This window comes from Pseudorasbora parva, chromosome 3 (genome assembly GCF_024679245.1).
Source record: "Pseudorasbora parva isolate DD20220531a chromosome 3, ASM2467924v1, whole genome shotgun sequence".
Classification (NCBI taxonomy): Eukaryota; Metazoa; Chordata; class Actinopteri; order Cypriniformes; family Gobionidae; genus Pseudorasbora; species Pseudorasbora parva.
Genome location: NC_090174.1, coordinates 47,781,887 through 47,806,947, shown reverse-complemented (window position 1 = coordinate 47,806,947; position 25,061 = coordinate 47,781,887). Strand labels below are relative to the sequence as shown.

The 25,061-nt window shown below is 42.8% G+C and overlaps 1 protein-coding gene and 1 pseudogene across 1 annotated transcript in view; one reads left to right on the top strand and one right to left on the bottom strand.

The window, feature by feature from the left end:
• Positions 1-1,866: 1,866 nt before the first annotated feature.
• Positions 1,867-3,892, top strand: LOC137071350 (chemerin-like receptor 1; annotated as a pseudogene).
• A 1,654-nt stretch (positions 3,893-5,546) lies between these two features.
• wscd2 (WSC domain containing 2) overlaps positions 5,547-25,061 on the bottom strand; it is an 81,363-nt gene continuing 61,848 nt past the window's right edge. The window contains exons 7-11 of the mRNA XM_067439270.1: positions 21,339-21,460; positions 21,064-21,238; positions 10,622-10,786; positions 10,325-10,525; positions 5,547-7,948 (exon numbers count right to left, since the gene is read on the bottom strand). Coding sequence (XP_067295371.1) covers positions 7,596-7,948; positions 10,325-10,525; positions 10,622-10,786; positions 21,064-21,238; positions 21,339-21,460 — 1,016 coding nt within the window. The 3' untranslated portion in view covers positions 5,547-7,595. The remainder of the gene's footprint in view (positions 7,949-10,324; positions 10,526-10,621; positions 10,787-21,063; positions 21,239-21,338; positions 21,461-25,061) is intronic.

Sequence of the window (25,061 nt, the reverse complement as noted above, 5' to 3'; positions counted from 1 at the left end):
GACATTTAGCATAGCAGTGGTTCATACAAACTTCTGAGTCTCATGTAGTCAGATCTTATCATACAATGACATTATCGCAAAGACAGCTTGTTTTTTGAGTTGTCTATGCATTCATCTAATAAACATGGCATAGTTTGAGGATTTTTGTTGGTTTTAAGAAGCATCATAACATCTGAAGGCAATATCCACATAATTAGCATATAACATAACACTTCCGCATCCTCGGTGTAGGGGCCTACTTCGTTTTTTACAAGTATGCTAGGGTCCTCATTCAGTGTGTAGGCCTACGATGCAACGCTTCAGCACAGGACACGAGCAACTATAGGCTTTAGGGTCATTAAATGATAAGATGTTTTCCAATAAAAGCAATTATATTCCGTGAAGTAAAGCATCTCCCGGGGTGGTGAGCCTAAGTCCAGCAGAGTTTAGCTTCAACCCTAATAAAACTGACATGCGTGAAACTTTCTAGTAACCTTTCAGACCTTGATAAGCTTTCCAGGACGGTGTAGACTAGGGTGCAGAGGACAGACGCTATTGCGGATGAGTAAAATGCATCAGTAGCGCCTGATGTGGCAAGTTTAACTTCCTCAGCTGGAGAAGGAAGTGCAGTCTCTGCTGGGCCTTTCAATGCGATTGACTTCAGGTCCTGAGAGGCTATAACCCTAGGCAGCGTGTCCACCAAAGTGCTTTTAGCCGGCTGAAAACGCCTCGCTGTGAGCGGTTTTTTTTTTTTTTGGCAGTGCAGCGTGTTATGATAGGCTGTTATCCTCAGAAGTGTTACTAGCAGCTACCTCATTTCACAGATAGTTTGTTTCTGTATTGATTCTATATAAAAATGCCGATACATTGTAAAGTATTTGCTCTGTCTCTTGTTTTAATTTATTTTGTCCCGTTATTATGCTGCTCGCGTTCATCTGTTGACTTTGTACAAGTATAATGTGGAGGTTGGTCGGTGTTGTATTTGTCCCGCCCCTCCACCACTGTAACTGGACGGCTGTGTGAAGAGTGACAGTGATGAGAGCTGCGTTTTATTAAAATTTGAACATTCAACTCTCGGCGACTAGTAAAAAACGCAGAACGCTCACCGCGGCTCGTTACGCTCATGGCGTTCTAAAAACGCGGCGCTCCCATAGAAAACATTTGAATACGCCGGCCAGCGGTGTGAAAAAACGCTTTGGACACACGGCCTAAAAAAAAAGTCAACCAGAAAAGACTGAAAAAGTTCGTTCTTTCTGATCGGGGCCTGAGGCTTTCTTCGTGAGGTAATTTATTCTTTAGAGATGTCATAAGCGCCAATGCATCAAAGATATATAAGATACACACTACACTAGCCTATGTGTATTTGATTATGCGGGGAACATTGTTTTCTGTATCGTTCTAAAGACGGAAAGCAGTAAAAGCATAAAGATGCATGTGACTAATTCATGGTGCAACAGAATCAAATAAGATAGCCTACTTTATAAATGTAGGATTGCAAACACCTTTACAGTTTGTAGATATCAGACATGATGCAAAGAAGCATTGCAACCTTCTCACTTAACAAAAATACTTGTCAGTCATAATTTATACATGTTGTTCAAAGTGAGTTAGTTGTATTTAAAATTAGAATGTGAATAGCATGATGCCACTTGTGTAAATTGTGGTTCTGTGTGGTTTAAACACTGACTTAGACTGATTTAGTAACAAATTAGCCAATATACTTCATACAAATAACCCATCGGAAGTCGTTTAAAATAACAAGGATAAACAGAAAAGTGCTTGAAGTTTACATAAAAAAATAAGGAAAGTGACCGGAGAATTTTGGCGACGTTGGGCTTTTTTATTGGCATGTCAGAAAAGGACTGATTAAAAATAATAAATAATTTCCCCAAAGTAACCAGATGGAAATTATGGGGGAAACAGTTAATTGCAAATCAAGTGTCATGTTTTTGCTTAGCAAATGCATTCATTTTTAGAAACATGCAAAATGGCTTCACTTTAAATACATTTGGATAAATTGCCTATTGCTTTCATTACAGAACTCAACTTACTATTCAGTTCTAACAAGACATTATGAATTCAACTCCAGAACCAGATGACTATGACTACTACGGTGATCATTTGAATGACATTCAACATCACATGGTTTCTGTGGATGTACATCCTGGCTCCTGCAGAGAAGCAGCATGTGTAATCATAGTTATTGTCAATGTGATCATATTCCTTCTCGGCACCTTTGGAAATGGAGCAGTGATCTGGATTGCTGGTTTTAAGATGAAGAAGTCTGTGAACACCACCTGGTACCTGAGCCTGGCTTTGTCCGACTTCATTTTCTGCTCTACTCTCCCTTTCATCATTAACAGAATGGTTACGGACACCTGGATCTTTGGGCTCTTCATGTGCAAGTTCACCTCTTTTGTTGCGACCCTCAATATGTACAGCAGCATTTTCATCCTGGTCATCATTAGTGTGGATCGCTGCATCACAGTCAATTTTCCTGTCTGGGCCCAAAATCAACGCACTGTAAAGAAAGCTTCTGTAGTTATTGTGATAGCTTGGTTCATGTCTGTTTTGCTTAGCATTCCATCTGCCAAATTTTCAGAAATTACAAATAATTCATCAACAGTCTGCTATAACAACTATGAGAATCACCACACAACCGTCGTGTTCATGTGCTTTACTTTTGGGTTTTTAATTCCGTTTTTGACCATTTCCACCTGTTACTCCATCCTGATCTGTAAACTTAGAGGAAACCAAATGTCCAAATCCACCAAGCCCTACAAGATCATGACATTACTCATTACAACTTTTTTTTATCTGTTGGTTGCCATTTCACATTGTTTCTATTATAGAGTTGTACATAAAAGAGCACAATCCTGTCTTTCAAACAACCATACAAGTAACTATTGCTCTTGCAACTGCAAACAGCTTTATAAACCCATTCCTCTATGCATTCATGGCCAAGGACATAAAGAAATGCTATGCCTTTCTGTCAAAGATTGAGAGCGCCATTGATGACGAGACCCGAAGCGGTTTCCAAAGAACTTCCATTACCAATTCTGTGGATAACAGAGTTTCTGCTACCGTCTGAATTTGTTAAACATCTCTTGGATAAAATATATTGCTCTTAATTTTCTTCCAAGTCTGACTGGAGAATTCTAGCCAATAGAAAAGACTCACATTAACAAGTTAACACGTTTATTTGTTGCATGTAACGCAGCTGAAAATTCATAAATGAATTTAAATAGGTTCATAAAAGCTACTTTTTTGTTAAAAAAAAATTATATTAAAATGCCATTTTGCTTACTGATTTTATAATAACTATCTTATTTTTGCATGTTACTGATCAACACATAAATATATGGAATGGGGCATCAAAGAAATTGGGAATTTATTGACGATTGAATGCACTGAGCATCATCTGAGCTAGATCAACTAATCTTGTCATGTCTCTCTGTTATGGTAAAATATACATACAGATATACAATAAAAAAAATTCTAAACTTTCTATCGTGTTGGTAATTTTCTTGTGTTTGGATGTATCTGATAAGATGTTTTTCTTGAAAACTCGTTAACATGTTGCTACATTTACCCCTATTATTGGCCTAAATAATTTAATACACAATACATTAAGAAAGACACTTCCGCTTTATTCCATTTTTAAGTATGATGTGATACTTTTAATACTTCCTGCTTATACAAAAAATATTAGCTTGTATCTGATAAGATTTTTTTCTTGGAAACTTTTTAACAGATTGCTACATTTGCATATTACATTTTGTATTCATAGAGGGGATTTGCAGTTATCATTCAACAACTAAATTAGTCAGGAATGCCGGGCTGCAAGTTCACTGTTGAGTTAGCATTTTGGTTCAGACCGCTCAGTCATATATGCACAGTATGAGTAAAACAGACTGACTGACTGTCTTCACACATGTGCTATTTAGTCAGATCTCCGTTGTTATGAACGCAGTAACTTTATCACAAAGACACTCTGTTTACCACTGAATGAGCTTTGAGCATTGGCCAATCAAGCGCTGTTCAAATCACACTTCCCCTGAAAACACGAGACAAGGAAAAGATCTCCAGACAGATTTGTGGTACCTTTGCTGCCCTGAAACTTTTTGGTATATATTTTCAATATCTCAGACAAGATGCGATTTTTCAGAAACTAAGTTTGTCCTTACATTGCAAGCTTGAAAATTGTTTTTGCAATTTCATGAAAGAGTGGAACTCCAAGAAGTAACAAAACTACCAGCATTTAAAATACTACACAACAGAGCTTTAAAGGGAGATTTAAAAGTGAAGTGCACAATTTTTGAAGCATTAGCAGCCAACGGAATTTCAGAAATGTTTTAGGGTTTTGTTTTCCAGACATTCCACCCATCTGCCATTGGTTGGATAAACAGGTAGTACTGTTTTCATCAGAATTTTCACAATGCACAATAATAGTCTGCTCAAATCCCAACAAACCTTAAATAAATATAAATAAAACTAATTAAACACATAAATGAATGCCGGGCATCTGACAATTTGGGGCTTTACAATTTATTGGCCAGGACATATGCATCAAGCACTAAACAAGAGCAGAATCTTTCCTCATATTCACACAGTTCTCTGAGCTTACAATTATAATAAAAATCTGTAATTTCCTCTCCACTGCTGGCAATCACTCTCTGATTTTCTTATTTGGTAGAAATTCCTTACATTCATTCCATACAAAATACATTCAGAAAGACACTTCAGGTTTGTTCCTTTTTGAAACGAAAAGCATGTAATGCTCAAATTTAAAAGCCTTTTCAAAAATAGAGGTGATACTTTTCTGTTTTTTAAAGTAATTCTCCATGTGAGCATTACAAAAATATATATGTGTATTTACATATATTGAATGTTATTTGTTAGATCTCTAGCTGAAAAGCAGAAATGTACCCACGCGGTGCTTTTTTGTCTTTTTAGCACATTGCTTTATACTCTCTTTCACCCCTGATTTCTAGATTATTTTATAGAATACAATGTTGATTTTCTGTTTTGAATTAAAAAATGTCTTGGTTACGTATGTAACCTCTCGTTCCCTAAAGGAGGGAACGGAGACGTATGTCGGAACTGACCAACAAACTGGGGATCATTTTCAGAGACCAATCTACTTTGAGTGTTTAAAAAAGGGTCCACGCTCCGCCCACAATGCGGGTATAAATACGTAAGTGGAATACCACATCCTCGCTTTTCTGCTGAGGAGCCGAACTAGTGACTCGGTCCTTCAGCGGAAGCACAGCACCTGGTGACAGGACGTACGTCTCCGTTTCCTCCTTTAGGGAACGAGGGTTACATACATAACTAAGATGTTTCCTTTCAGTTGACGTATGTCGGAACTGATTGACGAACTGGGGATCCTACCAACCCATCTTGCAGAAAAGGGTGTGCAACACTAACCGAACACCTTTGGGGGTCATGTCCGCCAGTTTCAGCCCAACCCAGGGAGCGTGCAGTGACTTTCGTCATCCTAAGAGCCAGGCCCGTTGCTGCACACAGTTCCTGCATTACCCCTGGGTCAGAACTACCCAGGCTTTGGCCTGGTAGACCTGCAGGAGCACCATAGCAAAGACGACGCAGCTTCTCCGCAGTAGTAGCAGCCCTCTGCTCTGCAGCAGGAGAACCACTAGATTGAGGGATATGCAATGGGACTCCACCCCTTTTGAGGTATTCAAGCCTAGACCATAGGACCACAATGGTCATGTTCCCGCAGTGGGGATATGAGTCATTCACAATCGCAGCCTCAGAGTGCTGAACGCACAAACACATGAGACAACGATCACGACTGACAAGTGGGGACAGAAAACAATGGCATCCAGAAACACATGGTTTAAATGACATCTTGAGAAAGATGCAAGGTCAAACCGTGTTGCTCCTTTAGAAAAAGAAACTGCTCTTATCAGGGGAAATGGCCGTGGCTCACATCGGTTCAAGGGTGCAAGCCCGCCTTGAGCACTCGATGGAGAACGCCCAGCGAGCTGTGAAAACAGCAGTTTATGTGCTCTTTACACTCGCGGCCACCGCTGCAATGTGCCATCTCACCAATACCGCTTGACTGAACGATCCTTCTCTGACTCATAAAACACACTGACTATCAATGTCTGGCTCCAAAGTAGAAAGCCGGGATGCGGTATTCCACTTCCGTATTTATACCCGCGTTGGGGGCGGAGCGTGGACCGCATGCAAATAGTCATTGGCTCATTTTTAAACACTCAAAGTAGATTGGTCTCTGATAATGATCCCCAATTTGTCGGTCAGTTTCGATGTACGTTGAAGTTGACGAACTGAAAGGGAACCTGCAATTAAAACACTGAAAACAAAGAACAGTTCTTAACATTTCTACAGGGAACAAGTTAATAATTGCATTCAAAACCTGAAATAGTTTGGGAGGAATTATTTCATTTGAAGTCTTTTCAGGCTTGTCAAAGGAAATGGGAAGTTATTCAATGCACATTACATACTGTTGGTGAAGATGGGGTTTTTGCTTAAAGGGATAGATCATCCAAAAATTTAAAACTTGCCATTTTTTACTCTCCTTCATATTGTTTCAAATGTTTTAAGAATCAATACACACACATCTTCTAATATAAGAGCTGCATGTGTCATGTCTGTCAAAACATAAAAATAAAAAAAAAACCTTACAAATTTTGTATCTTTGGTTGAACTACAGTATCCCTTTAATATATTACTATAATTGTGGTGGAGTAAAGGGTCAGTTAATGTGTTATTTTAAGCCATTTACAAGACGCCCCCATTTCTTTTACTTTGTGACCACGACGATTAGTTTTTTTTTTTTTTGATTGCCCACAGCAAATATATCTCAAAACCTCAGCGAAAACCAAAACTTAAATCATTTAACTTGAAGAAATTATCTCAACATAAAAGTGTTCTAAACAAAGCATAAACAGAAGAACTTGGTTGCTTTCCTTTACTTCAAAAGCCCTGTAAAAGGACTATATCTGCAATTTCCTGCAAATCACTGAATGCAGACAACATGTCCATGCATTTATCTAATATCAAGTGATATAGTTTGAGGGATTTTTGTTGTCCATACCTATTTTACTGATCGGTTTTAAGAAGGCAATGTCCAGATATTTTTAGGGAACAGGGAGCTGGGGTTCCGATGTTAAACATGAAATCGCTGTCCATATATTCCCATTGAAACTGAAGTGCTTAATAAATCCTAGTGTAGTCCAGTAGTGACAAACTCAATGAAATACAGATGGGATGTGTCCATCTAAACAGTTGACCCGGATGTCTTGGTGGCAACAGACACTTTCATATACACCATGAACAGTCAATGCCTGTGATGACAAACTGAATTAGTGGTTACTGCACACTTAAATTGACCTAAGGAAGATGGATCCATGGTGGTTAAACTTAAAGCCAAGCTAACTGGAGCCAAATTGTTGCACAAGCCTGTCTTACTATGAATTGTATCTTAAGATTATTCTTGATATATTCTTATCCAGCACTTTAGTGCAAACTGAATGGAGGACGATGATAAACAATTTCATATTCTAGGGAAATAGCTGAACATTTTTAAAGGAAAAACATTTCTGTGAAAAAAAGTCAAGAGATGAGTATCATCTGGGCATGTACTCCTCTGGTACACCAGACAGGTTTCTCTTTCGGAGTGCCGTGTTCACAGTCTTAATAAGCCCGTCAATGGTGGCACGCATTTCAGGCGTGTAAGGGTCATATTCCAGCTTTCTGAGCCCAGAGCGTTTAAAGTTCCCATCTTTCTGTCCTTCCACACACAGCAGGCGGTCCTCTGACACTTCCAGGCCAAGAAAAATGACCATGCCTTTTAACTGAGAGAAAAGGTCCTGTTTTAAATTCTCGAAGTGCACTACTTGAACTTTCTTCCCATATTTCAGCCAGTCTAGTGTGTGGGATGCCCACCATGGAGCGTAGTTCTTCACAAACTCTGGCCACTCTGATTGAGAGAGAGGGAGAGAGAGAGAGAGTTTAACTTCTTGAAAAACAACAGGCATGTCCAAACATGGTCAAGTAAATGTAAGTGCTTTACTGAAAGGAAAAAAATGTGTGAATATGCTGCATTTCTAATCACTGATGGCCTATAAAACTCTATTTAAGATTACATTAAAAATGTAATTGTAATTTAATAGATATTTAATTAATTAAAATATGTATTATTATTTTTTTTACCTTAATTAATTAAAAAGCGTTATATCATCAGCAGTCATAAATACAATACAAGTCTAACCTGGCAGCAAAAGAAGGAACACATAATTTTAACAACATATTGATAATTATTAATTTTCTCTTTATTCATTAAAATGGATAATATCTGCATCATATGCACACATGCAGTCATTAGAATTCAAGTCTTATCATAAAACCTGATATCCAAAGAAAGAAAACATTGGTATTACTATTAAATATATGATGATTCCGTAAAAAAGACCTACCTGTCACGACATTGCCTTCTCTGACTTCTCTTATATAATAACCTTTCTATCATAGGAAAATCTACATATAGTTCCCAACAAAAAAATATAACATAAAAGCATAAAACATGTTAAACATTAGCGGACAGCCAATTGATTCATTAAAAAATATGCTATTTCCTCACAAAGCAATTTATTCAGTGTAGTGAAGCCTCTTCTCCACTGACATCCATTTAAAAAAACGCCTCTAGTCTCCTTCCCTGCGTGCCGACAAAGACACAGTGTAAGCATTAGTCGTTACGCTTTTTTGGCTAAAGGTTGCAGGCTTGCCTTCCAGTGGCTTTCTTTCTAGTATGTTTATAGCAAAAGACATTGATTAGCTGTTCAGGCGTGTTTAAATGAGGTTGGAGGTAAACTCTGCAGGACAGCGGCCCTTCAGGAGCAAAATTAGACACCCTGTCTTACAGTAACATGCTGTCCCATGGTGCCTAAGATTTTGTGCATTAGAAAAACGTAGACATCTGTAGACATGTGACAGCACCACACCAAACATAACAGACATCGGCCAACACAACTTGATGTTTTTGTGAAGGCTGGAATAGCACTGCATAACTAGATTTTTAATCACTGATAGGCTTTTCTGAATGAAACGTTAAGCAAAAGTCAAAGCAAAGTCATACTGTGAACCGATGCATATTCATTTTCATGTAATACTATTTTTTCTTTTGATTATCATCAGCTGGGAGAAAGAAAAGCAATAGCTAGCAAAGTGACTAAAATGTTCCTAATCATAATGAGAAAAGATGTAAAAACATTTGAAGAATAAAAAAAGAAGAAGCAAAAAATGCTGATTTTAGACACTTCTGCTTTTTGGGTTAGGATGATGCATCAGAAAGAACAACAACTGAGGGACACTTTTTAAGAAGAGTTTAAAAAAACACTTGTCAATAAAATTGAAACCTAATCAAAAATGAAACGAGACAAAAAACAAGACACCAAAATGTCACAAGCATTTTCTTTTCTGTGGGAAAAAAATACTGTAAAGAAGCAGAACAAAAAGCAAACGTTGCTTAAAAATGGACTTGGTTGGGGTAAAGGCAACTTTGCACAATATATTTATGGACTGTATGACTTTTCACAAATATTTGATCAATGCAAAATCTTGGTTTAATAGTAAACCATTCAAAAAGTAAACACCAGAAACAAGTATTTGGTGCCTAGTAACAGACTAAAAATAAGCATCAGTTTCTCTGAATCAGTTTTTTTAGGAGGTTTCAGAGTTAAAAAAGGAAAAGGATCTCAACAAAACCACATAAAAGACAGTCATGGCTTTTTCTGTATGATGAGCGCACGCTCTCGACCGCAGTACAGCAGATTTACCCTCAAATTGACGTCAGCAGCAACAAACGGAAGTTATTTTGACAAACTTTCAAACTGGATTGAGAGAGAGAAACTTGTTGAGAGAAATGTTGCCTAAAATATTTTCTTACTATATTTAGTGCTTAAAAATATCTATAAAACAGTTCCATCTAATTAAAATGTTCTATTTTACTTAATATTTGTGAATGTGGTGTATTTTGTATGGTTTGCAGAGTATTGCACCATTCGCTCAGTAATATGTTTAAGTCAAACCAGAGAGGACATGGACAAATTGTAATGGGTGAAATGATCAATATGGCAGCAGCAGAAAAGAAAGTTAACAGCCAGTGTTGTGATTGTGAAAAGCCGCTGTTTGTGTTTCGCACAATGATCACTAGGTTATGTGGTTTTAAATAAATCTTATCTAAAAACTTATCTTTAGATAACTCTATGTGAGAAGCGGTGTTTGTGTTTCACACCAAGTGATCACTAGGTTTTAGATAAAGCTTATCTAAAAGCTTATCTTTAGATAAATATCTCACCTTTCCCCCTCCAGTGAGCTTGAGAGGCAAATCCAATATGGCCGCCATACTTTCGGTTAAATTCAGCCATGAGTGCTTTATAAGGGTTCCGGATCATAAGGATGCTGGCATCAAAGGTATCAATCTCCTTCCTGCCACTCTCATGGGTCTTGATGCATATGGTTCTACCGCTGCGCCAGTGATCCCTCTCCCCTTTGAATCCTGCATATTCAAAGAGTCCAACAACAAGAAGGGAAGACCATGAGCAAGCAAGACAGAAACATAATGGCTTTATGGTGAACTAAAAGTCAAGTTAACCTTTGTTGTACAATGAACCATCAAAGTAGTAACTCCCGGTGTAATACCCCGTGGCCAGTTCAATAAGGTGACGGGCCCAAGTATTCCCCGCTCCTGGGAAACTAGCTAGTGCCATTAGGTGCTTGGAACGAGTGGGTAAAAAGCGCCGGTCCATACAGCGATTATCTGTACAGATAAAGAAAGAAACACATCGGACACCAAGCATGAGGAACTTTTGTTAAAAATATCCTGTCTCATTAAAGCTTCCTTAAAATTACTTTACAAGCAAGTATACTAGCATATATATGAAGATTTCAGACGTAAAAGGCTCTAAGTTCATCTGACCTTTTTTTTTTTTTTTTAAATAAACATTTTTGTCAGGCTCTTATGTATAGGTTTATACATAAGTAGACAAGATGATTCAAGATGAAAATAGGGTCTTAACAAGCGAAACGATAATTAAATTCAGAGTCATTACATTGTTATTATTTTTTAAATGAATATACTTTTTAACCTAAAATGCGCATCTTGCGTGGCTCTGCGATGTGCCAGTGACTGCGCAATCATGTCGAAAACTAGATGTAAGCAGAAGTACTGCCCCTGTGTTTACAAAGTGCACATGCAAAGACTAATACAACTAATAACCCTTTAGCAAAAAAAAAGGGTAAAAAACGATGTTGGATGGAGTGTTTTTTGTAAAAAGGGTGTTTGTATTCGTCTTCGCACATTCGCTTGGGGCGGTACTTCTGCCTACGTCTAGTTTTCGTTGTGATTGAACTATCACTTGCACGTCTCAGAGCAGCACAAAATGAGCAATTTTTAAAAAGTATATTCATTTTTATTTTACATTTTTTAATGACCGATCGTTTCACTAGAAGACAGATGCTGAGCCTCTGAATTCCTTTGAAACTGCATTGATTTGGACCTTCAACCAGATTGTTGCAATTGAAAACTATTATGTGAAGAAAAATACTGAAAAATGTTAAATTCCTCAAAAAAAAAAAAACGTATTTTCGACTGAAGAAAGAAAGGCATGAACATCTTGGATGAAATAGGGGTAAGTAAAATATCAGGATTTTTTTTTATTTTGAAGTGAACTAATCCTTTATTAGCCTGACAAGCCAGACCCGTATCAAGATGTTTGGTCTGGAAACTCACCATTGACAGGGCTCAATCCGAGGGGCAGGATAAACGGTTGTCTTTCGAACTCCCTCTGCACGCAATAGCGCTTCAAACAACCAGAGCAACGTCAAGCAGAGCTAGTTGACAGATTAAACTTTCGCCGTATCCGGTCGGCAAAACTCTGAACACATCTGACCTTTTTAATAATGGCTTCAGTGCCGTTCTTTGTTCTTTTCTCAGAGAAAAGCTTAAAGGGGGGGTGAAATGCTGTTTCATGCATACTGATCTTTTTACACTGTTAAAGACTTGGAATCCCATACTAAACATAGACAAAGTTTCAGAAGTTAAGGTGGACGTTTGATGGGAGTATTTCTTTGTCAAAAATACTACTTCCGGTTAGTCATAAGTTTCGGCAAGTTTTTTTCGATCATGGGTCCACTTTGACGTTAATGGGGGCGGAATTTCCTTGTATGGGCCGTACGGACAATTCTACCGGAAGAGCGTGAGAGAGAGAGAGGGAGAGAGCGAACGCAACAGGCTACGCCCATCAAAGCGGGGCTCGTAGGCTGCGCTGCACAGGTGATGTGACTTCAAGAAATTAACAATGCCACCAAAAAAGTGCGTTTTTGGTTACCAGACCAAGACAGTCCTGTACAGATTGCCAAAAAACCCCGCGTTAAGGCAACAGTGGATGGAATTTGCTTTTCCGGATCAGCAACTGAGTTGCGCAAAGGTTTATGTCTGTTCACTGCATTTCGGTGCCGACTGTTTCATAAACAAGACCCAGCTCGACGCCAGATTTTCCCGATCGCCTAATGCTGAAGGATGGAGCAGTCCCAACGATAAAGGTCCCAACGTTAGAACCGCAGGCGGTGAGTGAGACTGCTTCAAATGTCTGTGTTTTTGCCTATGCTCATCAAGTAGCCCAAACATGATCACGTATAGTTAATTGATCAATGGAGCATGCGATGTGTAGTGCATACATTTGTTTAGCTGGCCACTATATGTGTAACTTTATGTTTGTGTATTGTAAAAGCACTCCAAACAACAATACACAAAGAGTGGGGAAATATGTTGAACTAAATAAGCGCGCTTCTTCATTCAAATGCGCTACTATTCCGTGTCTTTCTATGTAAACACTAACTTAGCCTGCCGTGCAAAACCATGTCTACACAAACCACGCGTAAACACACACACACACACACGTGCACAACTGCACTTCCCACATGTACACCTTCAAAGACAAAAATACGACGATATAATTCAAGTATAAATATGTAAATAACACAAGCCGCTAAGCATATTATATAGTTAGTGTATAACTTGTACCACATAGAGACGTCCTGCTCTAGTCGTTTTTGCTGCTGCTCCTGTTCAACTGCAGCCTCTGGGTCTGATTCCGGATCATAGATGTATGGCTGTATCTGATTAAAAGCCATATTTTTATTTTGAATAAAGTTTTTTCCCGCTGTTAGGGATGACACAGCTTTACGACGCACTCAACACAATAAAAGCGCGCGCACACGTCATTATTTAGCTCCGCTCACACGATACGCCCCCACCCGCTCGGCTTTTTTCGGAAAGACTCGGAACAGCGCATCTTTCTTATATAATTATAAAAAAAATAAAGACTTTTCGGAGATATGCAGGATGCAATGCTACTCTATAGGTACTCAAGATTGACATGACACTGACTGAAACTGAGTGTTTCACCCCCCCTTTAACTCCAAGTCTTCCAGAGTCGCGGTCAAAGCTGATTCGAAAGACCGCCGTTCGCCAGCTTCTGTGTTTACTAGAAGCACGCAAGCGCAACTCGGCCGTCATTGTTAAGCCCCGCCCACCGACTCTATACACAATGTGATTGGTCTGACCAGAGTTTGGTTTTTACAGCTCAGAAATGTATTGAGAGTTGCTAGACGACACTCGCAGCAGATTAGATTTGCTGCCACTAGGGTGCGTCTAGATTTCTAGGCTAATCCTTTATAACTAACATATATGGATTAAAACCACAAAATTAGTGGTCTTTAAATAATTACAGAATTTTACAATGCACATATTTTGACAAAGCGAGGTTGTTTTGACAAAGTTGTTCTTTGAAACTGCTCTTGAAAAGAATCTTTTCAGATGTTTTCTTGCTTAGATTTCAAGTTTGGTTTAGACCAGTCATGATGATCATTCAGTTTTTGAACCACAGAGCGGATGACTATTAGACTGAGCAGGAAATGAGACGAGTTTCTTCCTTTGATTGGGAAGGAGGGCCAAAGATAAAGGGGTGAAAGATGTGAATGATAATAGGGGCCTGCAATAATTGCAGAATTATTTTTTTAATGCATTTTAAGCCAAATGCCTCATTCAAAATAATGTGTTATTTTATGTAAATAATATTATGTAATATTGAACATTTTGTTTAATATTTCATGTATTTTGTTTTAATATATTTATAGAAGGAAAATATTTATGCTAAATATTTGGTTCCACTTTATTTTGATGGTCCACTTTGAAAATTCTACTAACTATAAGTCAATTTGAAACTACAGGTCAACAAACCAGTACTAGAGCATTAGAAGACTGTAGCAGACTGTTAGATTAGGGTTAGGTGTTATGGTTTGAGTTAGTAGAATAATGCAAGTTGTTGCCAGGTATGTGATATACAGTTGAACTGCATGTGTGTGATGTTGCTGTTTATTGTGCTAAGCGTTGTTATATTGTGGTGTACATCACTTGATGAATGTTGGATTTGTGAATGTGTTTGCACAATAATAATGGGGTTTTTCCGGCTCTGAAGGAGCCACAGCTGGCCTGTGTCACTGTTTTGAATTGCTATTTAAGTTTGAATTCAAGTAATACATGTCTGCACATGATATACAGTGGGCACGGAATACTCTCTGTTCCCATTGTTCTTGGTGTTGAATCCTTATTAGTATCAACATGCTATCACCTAAGCCTATTTAGGTGACCGTTTTATATTTTCTTGGGGTTGTCAATAAATGAGGATTAAATAGACAACTGGGGTGGAGAACATTTAATGTGCATCATTAATAGACTTTACAACAAGTTGACATGTAGTTGCAAAGTAACTTATAATCATTCACATATCTTTTGGGGAGCATCACAATAATGTGTTAGCAGATATAAAGCAGACAGTCTACTAATACTCCAGGGCTAGTTGACATATTGCAACGTTACTTCCAGTTAGTAGTATGTCTAAAATGGACCACTGAAATAAAGTGTTACCAAATATTTATAGAAAGGGGCCAGTCTATACATGTCAAAATACACAGTTTCAAAAGTATAGCTACGAGATGCAAAAAATATGTGTGATAAGTGTGATAAAACGGCTCGCGAACCTTATCTGTGTAAAAGTTATCTATGTAACATCTAATTATCAAGGATAAAATTGTGTTGTCTTTTTGCCTTTATGGTTATACACTTACACACCAACATTATGCTCTAAATACTTAAATTAATTAAATACTTTATTAAACCTGGAACATCTCCTTAAAAACTGCATTTCCCCCTCGCTCAAAGTCAACAGAGTGTGTGGTTCCCTTTCGGGGAACTCGAGCTGCGTCGAAACGCTGTGAGAACGCCTCTGCGTTAATGCGTCGTGAAGCGCCTGTAGAACCATTCCATCGGAAAAAAGATCGATCGTCGGCGTGATGACGTCATCGACCGGAAGCTATAAAACGTCCGTGAAAACAAACAGGAACTAGCTTCTGTGCCTTCAGTAAGCGATCTGTGTGAACCTGTCTGTCTATTTGGTGTTTTTGTCTGTCTATTGAAAGAGTTTTTCCACCCTTTGTTAAATATTTCATATATATTTCACAAAAAAGAGAAAATAAAATAGATAGAGAAATGGCGAGCGAAAGCAGTAACTTTAAGAGGTGTGTTCATCCCTGCCCACGCTACATCACGAGTGGGGATACACACTCTCTTTGTGTTGCCTGCTTGGGAGCGCAGCATGCCCAGGCAGCCCTCGAGGGGGCTGCTTGCGAGCACTGTGAGCGTATGCCACTGAGAACGCTGCGCTCCCGCCGGGCACTCTTCGAGGAGGGTGCCTCGGCTCGTGTTCCCCGCGGCTCTGGTCCCGCTGCTGCCGAGGCAGAGCGGAGGCTGCAGTCGTGGGGTTCACAATTGGATGTTGCGGAGGGGTTTGAGACGGGCGCTGCCTTATCTCTGCCCTCACCCGCTCCATCCAGCGGTTCTTCTCGGGGCTTGGAAGCACGCATTGCGGTTTCTTCCCCCCCGAGAGAGCCGCCGGTGCTCCAACTATCCAGCTCCGAGGAGGTGGACGTTGAGAGCATCGCGACTGAAGATTCGCCACTTCAGTCCCCTGCGAGTGATGAGCTCGTTGAGGTTCTAACGCGAGCCGTGGCCAGATTAAACATCGACTGGCCCGTAGAAAGATCTGAGGCAGGAAAGAGACGTTCTAGTAAATTAGACGAAAGATTCCTGCCCGCTCGCGCTTCAGAACCTCAGCGGCGGGGCCTGCCATTCTTCCATGATTTGCACACCGAGGTGGCAACATCATGGAAGAGACCGGCATCCTACCGTGTGTTCAGCCCTCAGACTACGGTCTATAGTAACATCATGGGGCTGAAACACTACGGTTATGGGGCGATGCCAAAGGTAGAAGAGACGCTTGCGAGCCATCTCTCGCCTTCCTCGGCATCGTCCCTAAAGGCCCCGACTTTGCCCACCAGACCATTGAAAACAACGTCGGCGCTGGTGGGCAAAGCGTACTCGGCTGCAGGTCAGGCTGCTGCATGCCTTCACACCATGGCAATTATGCAGGCGTATCAGGCTGACCTGCTTAGGGACCTAGATGGACGCGATGAAGTGGGGGGTGATGTCATAAATGAGCTCAGAACAGCAGCTGATATAACTCTCCGGGCCACCAAAGAGACGGCCAGATGTGTTGGCCGCTCGATGGCAGCATTGGTGGCTACGGAGAGACATTTATGGCTCAACCCCACCGAAATCAAAGAGAGGGAGAAGAGCTTTCTGCTCGACGCGCCGCTGTCTCCTGGTGGCCTCTTCGGTGACGCAGTACACACTGTCACCGAGAGGTTCCAGGAGTCAAAGAAACAAGCTGCGGCGCTGAAGCAGTTTCTCCCTCTCCGAGTCCAGGTCCCTGGGGCTGCCGCTGACATCAGGCAGCCCAAGCCGAGTACGAGCTCAGCTCACAGGGCACAACAGAAGCAGAGCGTCGCCGCTCGGGCTCCCCCTCAGCGCGGGGACCAGGGGCGGCGCTCTCAGACGAGGCCTTCGAGGGGCAGGGCTGATCTGCGGACAGTCCTGATCGCCAAGAAGGCCTCGTCGAAGCGTTCCTGACGCCAGAAGCGTCAGGACGCTGAGGGTGGTTCCCCCCGTAGGGAAACGGTGCTTACCCCTGCCTACGGTACCCGTTTCCCTACGGCACCCTCGGGGGGCCGCGCTGCCAACCCTGCCGCAATGCCGGGGCGCAGTCGGTCTCCGCGGGCCACCCGAGGGTGGTCCGCACCCCCTTCGGGGGGTCCCCGAGCAGTCAAGTCAGTTGTTCCCTGCCGGTCCGCCGCTTCAGGGCACTGTGCTTGTTGCTCAAAATACACCAGAGGCCAGCCTCGAGAGGCTGGTTCCCTTAGTAGATTTTCTAGACGAATGGAAACGTCTATCAAATATATCTCAGTGGGTCCTGCAGATAGTAGAAAAGGGGTATGCCATACAATTCAGAAGTCGGCCACCTCCTTTCTGCGGTGTCCTACCCACAGTGGTGGGCCCGGAGCAGGCTCTGGTAATGGCACAGGAAGTAGAGACACTCCTGCAAAAAGGGGCTATAGAGAGGGTTTCCCCTCCCAGCAGGGAGTCGGGCTTTTACAGCCGTTACTTCATCGTGCCGAAGAAGGACGGGGGCTTACGCCCGATATTAGATCTGCGGCTATTGAATCGCTCGGTGGCCAAGCTCAAATTCAAGATGCTTACACTCAGACAGATTGTAGCGCAGGTCAGATCGGAGGATTGGTTTGTCACCATAGACCTCAAAGATGCGTATTTTCATGTCTCCATCCGTCCACATCACAGGAAGTTCCTGAGGTTTGCCTTTGGGGGAGAGGCATACCAATATCGTGTACTTCCCTTCCGTCTAGCACTGTCACCCCGCACGTTCACCAAGTGTGTGGATGCAGCTCTGGCGCCGCTGCGTCTTCAGGGCATCCGCATACTGAACTACATCGACGACTGGCTGATTCTAGCGAATACAGAGCAGATGGCGGTTCAGCATCGAGATGCTGTTCTCGCCCATATGTCGAAGCTGGGGTTGAGGCTGAACGCCAAGAAGAGTGTGCTTTCTCCGGCTCAGAGAACCACTTTTCTAGGTGTGAACTGGGACTCGATAATTATGCGGGCGCAATTATCGCCAACACGCATAGCGTCGATCCTGGCAACCGCCAAAGAACAGAAGCTAGGCCGAGCCGTCACTGTGAAACAGTTCCAGAAACTGTTAGGTCTCATGGCAGCAGCGTCCAACGTGATACCTCTTGGCCTACTGTACATGAGGCCACTGCAGTGGTGGCTCAAAACACAGGGGTTCTCCCCGAGGGGAAATCCGCTCCGCACGATCAAAGTCACGCGGCGATGCCTACGTGCTCTGGTCATGTGGAAAAACCCGGGGTTTTTATCTCAGGGTCCCGTGTTGGGGGCTCATGTTCGTCGCGTAACGCTAACGACAGACGCCTCCCTCACGGGCTGGGGGGCGACCATGAGTGGTCGCTCATCCCAGGGTCTATGGCAGGAACATCAGCGGCACTGGCACATAAATCGGCTAGAGATGCTCGCAGTGTTTCTTGCAGTGAAACAGTTCCTGCCCGACCTCAGGGGCCACCACGTACTAGTCAGAACAGACAACACGTCCGTGGTGGCCTATATAAATCACCAGGGGGGTCTGAGGTCTCGTCCGTTGGACAAATTGGCACATCGGATCCTCCTGTGGGCCCAAGGGAAATTGCTGTCAATCAAGGCAGTATATATCCCGGGGGCCCTAAACCAGGAAGCAGACAGCCTGTCGAGACAGGGGCCGAGGCCCGGGGAATGGAGACTCCACCCAGAGGTGGTGGAGCTCCTATGGAAGGTTTATGGGAAAGCAGAGATAGACCTGTTCGCTTCGGCGGAGAACTCTCACTGCCCGCGGTGGTTTTCTCTGACCCATCCGGCTCCGCTGGGGCTGGATGCCATGGTACAGGAGTGGCCGAGGCTGCCTCTGTACGCCTTCCCCCCGATTGTTCTGCTTCCAGGAGTTCTGGAGAGGGTACGCCGGGACGGGGCCCAGGTACTCCTAGTGGCCCCGAACTGGCCGACCCGAGTATGGTTTTCGGACCTGATATCTCTCCTGGAAGGCTCTCCGATGGAGATTCCGACCAGGAGGGATCTACTCTCTCAGGCGGGCGGGAGATTCCTGCACCCACGCCCGGAGATGTGGAAACTGTGGGCCTGGCCTCTGAGGGGGCTAGGCTCATAGAGGAGGGTCTCTCGGCCGAGGTCGTAGAGACCATCCTACACTCCAGAGCTCCGTCCACGAGGAAGCTGTACGCTTTGAAATGGAGACTTTTCTCAGCTTGGTGCAGAGAACGCCAGTGGGATCCAGTTAACTGCCCGGTTGGTACAGTGCTGGAGTTCCTGCAGGAAAGGTTCTCTGCAGGGTTGACCCCCTCCACACTTAAGGTGTACGTGGCGGCCTTGGGCGCTGTCCACGTCCCTTGCAGTGGAGTGTCTTTGGGAAGACACCCTCTAATTACACGCTTCCTTCGTGGCACATTAAGGTTGAGGCCAGTTATGCACTCGAGGGTCCCGGCATGGGACTTGGCCATTGTTTTGAGGGGCTTGTCCGGACCTCCGTTCGAACCTTTGGAGGAGGTTTCGGATAAGTTCCTCACCCTGAAAACTATTTTCCTTTTGGCCATTTCATCCCTTAAAAGGATAGGAGATATTCAGTCCCTGTCAGTAGGGCCCTCATGTCTAGAGTTCGCGCCTGGGATGGTGAAAGCATTTCTGCATCCCAGGCCGGGTTATGTCCCCAAGGTTCCTACGAGCCCACGGGGCCCCATCACTCTACAAGCCTTCTGTCCTCCTCCATTCTTGACGTCAGACCAGGAAAGATTAAATCTGCTGTGTCCGGTGAGGGCACTGGATACTTATGTCCACAGAGCTGCCCTGTGGAGAAAGACTGAACAATTATTTGTTTGCTTCGGACCCCCTAAGAAGGGGGCTCCTGTATCCAAGCAGAGGATGAGCAAGTGGGTGGCCGAGGCCATTTCACTTGCTTATGAAGCTGCCGGGCAGCCATCTCCTTTGGCTGTCCGGGCACATTCTACCAGGGGTATGGCTGCTTCTAAAGCACTTTTGTCGGGGGCTTCCCTCCATGATATATGTAACGCGGCCGGATGGTCGTCTCCTTCTACCTTCGTCAGGTTCTACGAGCTAGACCTGGCATCTACAGTAGGGGCGCAGGTTCTCTCGTAACCGTGTGCGCTTCGGTTTCACACATACGAGACACTTGGTCCTATGGCGATGTGGGTATAAGCGTTCTCACAGCGTTTCGACGCAGCTCGAGTTCCCCGAAAGGGAACGTCTCAGGTTACGTATGTAACCCTAGTTCCCTGAGGGAACGAGACGCTGCGTCGCTCTGCCATACTCCCGGCGTGTCCGTGATCACTTACTTCAGGCTTTATCAGAAGTTAGTTCCTGTTTGTTTTCACGGACGTTTTATAGCTTCCGGTCGATGACGTCATCACGCCGACGATCGATCTTTTTTCCGATGGAATGGTTCTACAGGCGCTTCACGACGCATTAACGCAGAGGCGTTCTCACAGCGTTTCGACGCAGCGTCTCGTTCCCTCAGGGAACTAGGGTTACATACGTAACCTGAGACGTTTATTGCATGCTTGTGTTTCGGAAGAAGGCTCTGCTTGCACTAAAGAGCAGTTGCATAATTTAGGTGTTGCAAGTGTGCATTTACTGATATGCATTTAATGATATCATGCATATGCGTATATCTATATACATATACTGTATATACATCATGCATTTAGAGATATCTACAATCCATTTCACATTTGAGCACTCATGAAAAGAAAGCAAACTGTTATAAAGGATTCACAGGTTTTTTTTGCTCACTCAACAAAGAGCAAGTGTAAATTTTGCAAATGTGTTTATTAGTGATAAGCAGCCACAAAAGCAATACAAGCGGGGCTATTTTCGTGCTTCTGTGCCCTGACATGTTTGTTCTAAACCTAAATCATCAAACCGCATGAAAGAAATACTTGTGTGATGCCTGTGCGTTGGTTTTAGTGCAAACAGGGTTATGTTACCTTGCACTTGGGTCTGGTACACTACAAAGAAGTCAGTGTTTCCGCAGCTCTCAAAGTCTTCCCCTACACATCGCTGGAGACACATTTCCTCATCCTCACGCTCATGCAGAGTAAAGAGAGGAGTGGGAAACCCACAGTGACATTTTTCACCACCCAAGGCAGCCAGAGAGTATTCCTATGCCAGACAAAGGGAGATATAATAGAAGACGGACTCAAATAAACTCAGTAGAATGAGAAATAGCAGACTCACATCATGCAATACTGTACATACTCACTTTCTCTGTGCACATGTCAACACACTTGTCCACTGACATGTTCTGAATAACAGCACTAGCAGGAAGCGCCAGGGTCACGTTATCTGGCCTCTTGAAACATCCTTTGAAGATGGCACTCCCATCTTAATAGCCAAATAAACAAGTACAAGATTTTTGTTAAATGTTAAAATGACTATAACAATCACATTTTAGCACTTTTAGAAAGGAACTATGAATGTCGCTTGCTTGTGAAAATCTCATCGGTGGTTTCTCTGGGGTTTTTTTGTTTTATCATGCCAGCTGTGAACGGCTCTAAACACTAAGTGAGATTCAAAGTGTGAATGAGTAAGTTCAAGAGTAATTAGTTCACAATTTATGAATAAAGGACTACTGCAGATCTAACATGACACGCTGCTGTGTAGACATGCAAGACATGCTGCTGCACAATATAGTTACATCTATTACCCGCAGCAGATCTATACAGGTGGAGCTAGGGAAGGTGGAGGATTTCTGAAAGCGAGCTGCATCAGAAGTGCTCTATATAGAATGATGTGATTTCAAGCAGACTGAGTTAAGGACCTTTTAGTCTGCGCCATCTATAGTTTCATGATAGACTTTTGTATTTGTAATTCTAATTGAAAGACACACTGATACTGTTTTTCATGTTTAACACTATGAAGCTGTTTGCTTTTAAATATCTATTGTTTAAAGTGGTACATAAATAAACATGACATGAGTGCAAATATTGCTATGATCAAATGCTTAAAAGGTTAGTTCACCCCAAAATTCTGTCATTAATTACTCACCCTCATGTCATACCAAACCTATAAACCCTTTGTTCATATTCGGAACACAAATGAACATATTTCTGATCAAATCTGCAATGTCATTACAACTTTCAAGGCTCAGAAGAGTAGTAAAGGCATTGTTAATATAGTCCATGTGACTACAGAATGGCAGCTAATTATTGGCCAGCTACTGCGTCAGCATCACATGCATGGGTCGTGGTGCTCATGTGACCAGCATCGGCCAATAATGAGCCAACATTCTGACATAGAACCTGGAAGCACAGCATTGTCTTTACTTTTTTATTTGTTTGTATTTTTTGGGGTTGCGCACAAAAATTATTCTCATCGCTTCATACCATTAATGTTGTTGAGCCATATTCACATGGAATATTTTAACGATTTCTATAAATTGAACTGTCATTTACGTTGTCATCATCTGGGTGCTCAGGTGAGACCTGAACGCCACACGTTGCTATCTGTGTTTAAAGTAAACTCATTAGTCCTAACCAATTAAAACATTCAATAGCCAGAAGACTCCATGTTATTGTACATTTGATTGCTTTAAAGGGGGGGTGAAACACTCAGTTTCAGTCAATCTCATGTCAATCTTGAGTACCTTAGAGTAGTATTGCATCCTTCATATCTCCGAAAAGTCTTTCGTTTTATTATATTTGTAAAAGAAATATGGGCTGTACCGAGTCTTTCCGGAAAAAACCGAGCGCCTGAAGGTGTATCGTGTGGGCGGAGCTAAAGAATGACATATGCGCAAAGCGGTGACGTCCTCAAGCGTGGAGAAACCCATCTCAGCTATCTCAGCTAATAGTGATCCAGAATCTAATTCGGAGGCTGAAATAGAAACAGCAACAGCAGGACGTCCGTCTCTGTGGTATGTACTGTATTTAGAGGCCTGTCAACATGACATGATTCGGTTTATGGACTATTGTATGCGACCAAACCTTAGTAGCAAGCAAAACGGTTTTCCACGTCAGAGTAGTGTAACGTTATAAGTTACATAGAACAGCAATGAAGTCCGTTAGTGCATTTGAATGACGAAGCACGCAATCGTGTCGTTTACTGATGTTTACATACGCGACGATAAGCACAGCACAGACATTTGAAGCAGTTTTCAAAGTTCATTGTCAAAGTGGAGGAATGAAGTGGAGCGCGGCACGGACTATAACCGACATTAGTGTTCACGGATGACTGGATCTGCAGCTGAGCAGTGTTTACAGCGTGCATTTCCTCTCTCGCTCTAGTCACGCGCGCGCGCACCCTACCGGGAGAAGAGCCCCATACAAGGACCTTCCGATCTTTTAACGTCAAGTCGACCCATACTCGAAAAAAACTCTCTGAAACTTGTGAGAAACCGGAAGGAGTATTTTTGACACAGAAATACTCTATCGAACGTCCAACATTAGTTTTTGAAATGCAAAAGTAGTCCAAGGCACTCGATGGGTATATTGAGAAAGTTAAAAAGCCTTTATTTTTTCATGGCTTAAGCATTTAAAAAATTGGTGACAGAGACACCTACGCGTTGCGGCTTTACATGCCTTCGTCAGGGTGTCACACCCTGACGAAGGCATGTAAAGCCGCAACGCGTAGGTGTCTCTGTTTAGCTGTTTCTCACAAAATAAATACTGTGAGAAACAGCTAAACAATACTGGAAATGTTCTAAGCTATACTAAACACACAAATTAATGAGAATGGGAAATCCTCAAATATGCATCAGAGAGATTTCCTCAACCACAAAGAAATAGAGTAGAAATCATTCATGAAAACAACTCCCTAAAGAGATCAATGGTGGGGAGTCATTTGCCCTGTGCTACCCTGCTGTGATTATTAAAACGGCTTGACGATAAACAAGACCGATAATTTACAGTACAGTAAGGTATCATTTGCAAACATAAGAGCTATATATTTTTTACAGCATTTATTAACCTTTTTTAATGTTAGTTAATAAAAATACAATTGTTCATTGATTGTTCATTTAAATCACAGTGCAAAACCAATGTTAAAAAGGTCTCTGTTACGTATGTAACTCTCGTTCCCTGAAGGAGGGAATGGAGACGTACGTCGGACTTAGATCGACGAATTGGGATCACTTCTGGGAGCCCCTATCAGCTTCGAGATTTAGAAAACGGGCCAATGAACATTGGCGTGCGTGCTTTGCATATCGCACCCCGCCCCGCTGCGCGGATATAAAGCGGAAGCGATCACCAGGCACTGTTGTTTTTCACAGAGGAGCCGAACCGTGGCTCGAACTGCAGTGATGGTACAGCAACTGTGGCGATGGGACATACGTCTCCGTTCCCTCCTTCAGGGAACGAGGGTTACATACGTAACCGAGACGTTTCCTTTCAGTCGGTCACGTTCGATGTACGTCGGACTTAGACTAACGAATTGGGATCCCTATGAAAAACGCCACAGTTACTACCACTTCCAGCACCCTGCCGGAGTCCCTCGGACCCCGTCTCAGCGGGTGGGAAATTTCCTGCAGGGAGAGTCACACTGCCATCCCACAAGACCCAAACAGTGGACTATTGGATAACGCTGGGAAAGTGTGCCCCTGGAGGCCGCTGCGGAAGCCACACTACCCCGAAAGGGGATACCATGTGGAAATACTCGTATGGACTGACCGTAGGCAGTTCTACATAAGGGAGTCCCAGGGGTGGCCCCGGCCCAGCTGGGCGGGGGACAGTCACCACACTGAGACGGCAGAGCGGGCTCTTCCAAGGGAAAGACACGTGCTCGCCGTAGGGAGCCGTACCGTGGAGAATACACATATGGGACCGGTGTGGGGGTCACTACATATGGAACCCAGCCTAACACAAGTTCCACACTGCATACAAGTGTTAGACTTGGCGTCAGACGCTCCGCCATGTCTGACTGCCGTGGATTGCGGAGGACTCGACAGGGTCCGCCATGCTGGGGAACTGGAAATATGCTTGACGCTGAG